The following is a 6,000-nucleotide window of genomic DNA, read 5'->3' as shown; positions in this document are numbered from 1 at the left end:
TTCTTGCTGTAAAAGATACGAAACTACTGCTGCTAGTGAATCAGCAGTGGTAAATTGTCGCTTCTCGGAGTGAATGAATGCACGCAGACGAAAGTGCCGGCGGCTTTTTCCGTTTCTTCGAGCATCTGTAAGCACTTTTTTAGGCCCCGCCCATATGCGACATGTCGCAAAAGGCGACACCGGTAGAATACCACCCCGGGATCCATCCAGGTTTCAGCAAAGCAAAGTACAGAGGAATGGCGCAGAATGTGATCGTGGTGTACGTCCTTGGCATGTGCGGCAAGGGAGCGTACGTTAAGAATGTGGTTGTGAATGATGAATCAAGTGCTGCCAGCGAATGACGCGTCCATTGGCTGTCTGCGTGTGTTACTGATGTGTGGTTAACATGTTAAGCTTCGCCTGTAAGAGTGGAACGCGACAGCGTCTTGCAACGCTGCCAGGGAGTCCACAGAACGCCATCGCCAATTCGGCTGTACGCCTTGCTGGACGGTAAATTTATTTTTTGAGGAAAGGAAATGTATCTCTCTCGCATATCTGGGTGGACACCTGCACCTCGCCGTAAGGGAAAGGGGGAAGATGGGAGTGAACGAAGACGCCGTATTAGCTAGACGCGCCTTTGTTCATTCCAAACCATTCAGCTGGCATTACGGAGTGGCTAGCGTGCTCGTATCGCACTCCGGAGACCCTGGTTCGATTCCCCAACTCGATCAATTTCGTTCTCGGTTTTATTGATTTATGCGGTCTAACTAGAAAGGTTAATTAGGCTATTCAATATTTATATTATTGTATTTCTATCCATCGTGTTCTGTCATTAACCTGTCAATTGTTGGAACTGTCTAGGATGTTCGACACAACGTATATGAAACGAGCAACGTCTTACTGAGTGGGGAAGTGCGTGGTGGTGGAGGGAACGCGGCTTCGTACTTATCTGTTTTTTTCAGCAGCGTCTTTTTCCGCGGACGCTGTTGTCGCTGCGGCGCGCGTCTTTCTTTTCTTTTCTTCTGACCTCTTCATTCTCCTTTATATTAATTAGGCTAATTGATTAATTAAGCAATTAACTAAACTCAGTCCAACTTAGTTGCAGCATCACTATACGATCCCTTTGATTGGTTGCATGGTTACTAGACAAAGTACAATTGGCCCCATTTGAAATTCGCGCACTGTGACGTCACGAGCATTTCGACCAATTGAAAAGCGTGACATTGGGGGCGGAGCTGGTTACGAGGCCGACGCCGACGACGACGCGAAACCCAGGAACGGACGCCAAAGAGCTGCGCTCTAAAACAAAATTTTTTAACACGTGCGCAGTATAAAAGAGGTATATTTTGTTAGGTGCAACGTGTGCGTAAAGGAAGCTGGTTAAGGGAAAGAATCTCCTGACAATACTACTAAAACTTGGCAGAGGAAGACAGCGTTTATTGAAGGCGCAGAATTATTCTTTTACTCTAATGTTACAGGGTTAAACATCATTACTTTTCCAAGTACGTTAGCTAAAAATGAGAGGCAAGTATGCTTTATCCCTGCTGCGCCAACAAAGACACCTCGCACTCCTCACTGACTTCCACAACTTCAGAGCACCCTTATTGACACTTGGTTCAGCGCAAAAGACGAACACAGAGAAAGGAAACGACACACACGGAGCGCTCCGTGTGCGGTGGTGGTGGTGGTGGTAAAAAACTTTAATTTGCAAAGAGAGTTTGAGGGTCAAGAAACCCTGCTACATGGTCGGTATCCTTAGTCCGGGACACCGCACGACGAGGCCCCGTCTCGCGCCCGCTTTACTAGAGCCCTTTGAGACTCCAGCGTGGAGCAGTTGAGGAGGGCAGTCTCCCATGCCTCTCGGGTGGGGGTGAGGGAAGGGGGAAGGCGAGGATTCCGAGTACATGCCCACACCATGTGAAAGATATCGCAGATCTCTCCACAGTGCGGGCAGCGCCCATCTGTGTTCGGATCGAAGTGTTTTGCTATGGCAGGACAGAGAAGAGTTCCTGTCTGCAGGCGGCGCAGAGTTCGCTCCTCCGCCTTACTCAGCCCCTTGGCAGGTACTGGGTAGAGACGGTGGCTGTCGCAATAATGAATTAGGATTTCGCGGAACCGCAGAAGCGGTTTATGAGCTTCTGAGCCAGGAGAGCTAGGATGAGGAGCCCGGTGTGTGAGTGCTCGGGCGGCCGCATCAGCGGCCTCATTGCCTCGTAGACCCTGGTGGCCAGGAGCCCAGATCACTTGTTTGTGTCGTTTCCTTTCTCTGTGTTCGTCTTTTGCGCTGAACCGAGTGCCAACTATGTCCTACCAACTAGCCCAGCCCGAATTTTTGTTAAAGTACCCTTATTTTTGCACTGGAATCGAACGCTGTTAGCATTTCGTGTTACTCGACTTGTTACATAAAGAAAGCAGGCTCGCTGGCCACATTGCTGCCCTTGAGTAAGCTCAGGAACATGTTAGTTTAGCCTGTGGACGCTCCGCTACAAATCGCCACACACACTGAAGGATCAACATTATGTACAGCGCGAAAAACGAAGACAGGGGAAGAAACACGTGTTTCTTTCCCTGTCTTCGTTTTTCGCGCTGTACATAATGTTGAACGCTCACCAACTCGCCCAGTTTTCGGTTCTGCAGTGAAGGACACTCTGTGGAGTAAGAAATAAGGTCTCACTCTGAACATTTTGCAGATATTCCGCATATCGTCCATCGATCGTGCAGCTCAAGGAGTCCCGCCCGAAAAGGAACACCGCTCTTCAAGTTAGCACGCTGCCGTATGCATGGCCTCAACAGCTGAAAAACCTTTAACTCGAGGAAGGGCAACTACTGGCGAGGAGGAAGAAGACCGGGAGAGCAGCGAGGAAGAGGCCAAACTGGGACGAAAGTCAGCGGTTCCACAGGGGCGAGTGGTACTTGGCGCATCGCGCCCCACCTGGGACAATGAAGCTGAACTGTTCCTCTCCTGTCTTGGCTTGTCTATGGGCCTGGGAAACTTCTGGAGAATTCCGACCCTCCTGCGGGAAAATGGCGGAGGTAAGCCTTTGCAGAGGTGCCATGGCCGCATCGCAATCGACGCCATCTTCGTGATGATAAAAAAAAAGCTCTCTGCATTTTGTCGTTGTGAGCCTTCTACAGAGTGAGGACGCGGAGGGCGGTGAACGATCCACATGTCACTTCATTTCAGAAAGAGGATTTGCGATGTTTCGAATTGATAATCAAATGTTTTTATTCCTGAAGAGAAGAACGCATGTGAAAAAGTGATTTCCTAGCAGGTTCACAAATGCTGAGGGCCATTTAAACGTGATAGACACAGTAGCGTTAAACACAAGACACAATAATGTGGCATAACATTAAATTAAGGGCGCAAATGTAATAACGTTTGAAAAAAGGTAATAGAAGCGCAACTATGGAGCCTTAGGCTAGACTTTCTTCAAGTTTTACGATTGTCGATGACTATCATCTTTGTTGTAGAAATACGCTCCTTATTTGTGCATCTTTAGTAACGCAATGGGCCCCATCTGTTATTGCAGAAACAGTTGTACCGGTAAGACATTGAGATGTCGTGTCAGCTGCGGTGTGTATGTGCCATGCCTGTGTCAGGTCAGCCACCGTCTTACATTGCCTCGTCTCTGCCCAGTCGCCTTCCTGGTGCCTTACGTGCTGCTCTCTCTCACCGTGGCCAAGCCGGTGCTCTTCATGGAGCTCTTTCTGGGGCAGTTCTCCAGCCAGGGGTCCGTCGGCATCTGGCGTTGTGTGCCGATAGGCAAAGGTACGCAAGTGCGCCCCTCATGCGGGCCCCCTGCATATCAGCTTGATCCTGTCGCCTAATTATCCTTGCGGCTGAACGTAAGCCGCATCGGAAACTGCAGAATTGTCGCATACTGTTAAACCGTAAACTGCCAAGCGTAAAGCAGTGACAGCTTTCCAAAACCTTTATTAAATGAGATATTGGCTTGTTTGAACAATGAATCGGTCGTTCATCCCATAAAAAGTATAATTAATTATGTGATTTACCTGGAAACCCCACTAAGCCTTGCATAGATGTTCTAGCGGAGTGTTGGTAGCCGCCACCAGGTATACGATACGTGGTATTGTGGACAGCCCTTGCTGCAAATGTACTCTTTTGTGTCAAACGGATCACCTTTCATTCCCAACCTGAACACGCCGTGATGAGTAGGTACTGGGTCCAGGGTAAATCATTTGAACTACCTTGAATAATTTCCAGTTCTACGTATAATTCTTGAACTTTGATTTTGTATTTACGGCAAGTAATTAGAACCATATCGTTCAATGGGTTGTGGAGCCCTTCTACTCGTCGGACAAAAGCGGATGTAGTTTCCTTCTTCGTTGGCTCCGTGCTGTTCAGTCGCTTTCTTCAGTCGACTCCTCGCCCACCGACGGTGTCTTCTCGCAGGCATCGGCCTGTGCATGTGCATCGTGAGCGTGCTGATGAGCGTGTACTTCGTGTGCTTCATGGCGCACTCGATGCTGTTCGCCTGGAGCTCCCTCACCGCGGAGCTCCCCTGGGCCGTGTGCAGCGACCGCTGGGGCGCCGACGCCGGATGCTACATTCCCCGACCAGGCGTGGTCAGTGCACGGCAACTCATTGCACCTTGTCAATATTAAGGCGCAAGCCTTTAATGCCTCATCGTTGTAAGCAGGGATTGTCGACAGAAATGTCACGCTTTTCAATTGGTCCAAATGGTCGTGACGTCACAGTCAGGGTGTCGAACCGGCATTTTTTCGGGTTCGGTTCGGGTTCGGGTTCACGCCTTTCGGGTTCAGTTCCGGGTTCGGCTCCAGAGGGCCATTTCGTTCCGGTTCGAACCGGTTCGGACCGTCCCGAACCGGTTCGAACCGGTTCAAACGGGTTCAGGACAAAAAAAAATTGAACGCAGATGAGTTTGTCAACCCTGCTATGCGTTTTCATTTTTCCGGCACATCGTATACATAATAAAAAATGCAAAGATTTGTTTACAAGAACATAAAACTGGGCTAGCTGGTAAGAGTTCATGCTTAAGCAGCGCAATAAACAGGAAAAAGGAAGACTGGAGACGACACAGACGCCGACTAACAACTGGTTGTTACATTCTAGGAAAAGTGTATGAAGGCGCAGGACACAGTGAACCATGCAAAAAAACAGAACAACAAAGATTAAAACTAAAAAAAACATACTGCACATGCCCAGCATAGTCGAGTCATGACATCTTTTTCAACGAAATACGAAGACTATATTCCATAGTAGACAGCAATTCCCTATCTTCTGGACTTCATACAGTTGGGAAGAAAGCCTGACTCCTGTATACAAATTGACGGATGGTGAAGCAACACGCCCATCTGCTTCCTTACTAATCATAAAGGCCTCCACCATGTCCCTACAAATTCGATCTGAGTGAATAAGCAGGAGACTTGTCTTTCTGAATGGGTAAGCAATGAGCATTTGTTCGAACATCACAGATGGGTGAAAAAGTAGCGGTGTCGTACAACTTGGCTTTGCATTGCAGCGAGTGCAACGATTGCTTACCCCGTAGATAAGACAAGTGTCGTGTTAATAACCCTGTTTGCATAAGTAGGGAGTTGGTCGAGGCCTATATGACCAGGAAGGAAGCTGATGAGTGTGTTGCCTCACCATCTATCAATTTGGTAGATAAGGAGTAAGGCTTTCTTGTCAACCGTGTGAGGTCCAGGAGATAGCGGATTGCACTCGTGTCGTCTCCAGTCTTTCTTTTGTCATGTTTACTGCGTTAATTAAGCATGAAAAATTGTTTAATGCGAGATGTTCTCACTTTACCCATTTTACTTATTGTCCGCAGCAAAGACGAATTTACGGCAAGAGCCGCAAAATGAAATGAACTCGAAATTGATGAAAATCGGCTATGTATACGCTATAATCCACCTTATGAGGTGTAACGCGAAAAGCCGGTGGATTTTCAATCTACAAGACCCTCCTGCGTGAGCAATTTGGGAGACCCAGTTGCGCGAGTAATAGGTCTCTTTTGAAGCTTGAGTCAGTTGGGACTT

The 6,000-nt window shown here is 48.2% G+C and overlaps 1 protein-coding gene across 1 annotated transcript in view; it reads left to right on the top strand.

Annotated features, from left to right (window-relative positions):
• Window positions 1-2,897: 2,897 nt before the first annotated feature.
• Window positions 2,898-6,000, top strand: part of LOC149336026 (sodium- and chloride-dependent GABA transporter 2-like) — a gene marked incomplete at its 5' end in the record, with an annotated part of 40,093 nt that continues 36,990 nt past the window's right edge. The window contains 3 exons of the mRNA XM_089554061.1: window positions 2,898-3,012; window positions 3,617-3,748; window positions 4,394-4,566. Coding sequence (XP_089410187.1) covers window positions 2,898-3,012; window positions 3,617-3,748; window positions 4,394-4,566 — 420 coding nt within the window. The remainder of the gene's footprint in view (window positions 3,013-3,616; window positions 3,749-4,393; window positions 4,567-6,000) is intronic.

Source organism: Amblyomma mixtum, chromosome 7, assembly GCF_055824585.1.
Source record: "Amblyomma mixtum isolate Tamu chromosome 7, ASM5582458v1, whole genome shotgun sequence".
NCBI classification, from domain to species: Eukaryota; Metazoa; Arthropoda; class Arachnida; order Ixodida; family Ixodidae; genus Amblyomma; species Amblyomma mixtum.
This window is presented reverse-complemented; position numbering and strand designations above follow the sequence as displayed.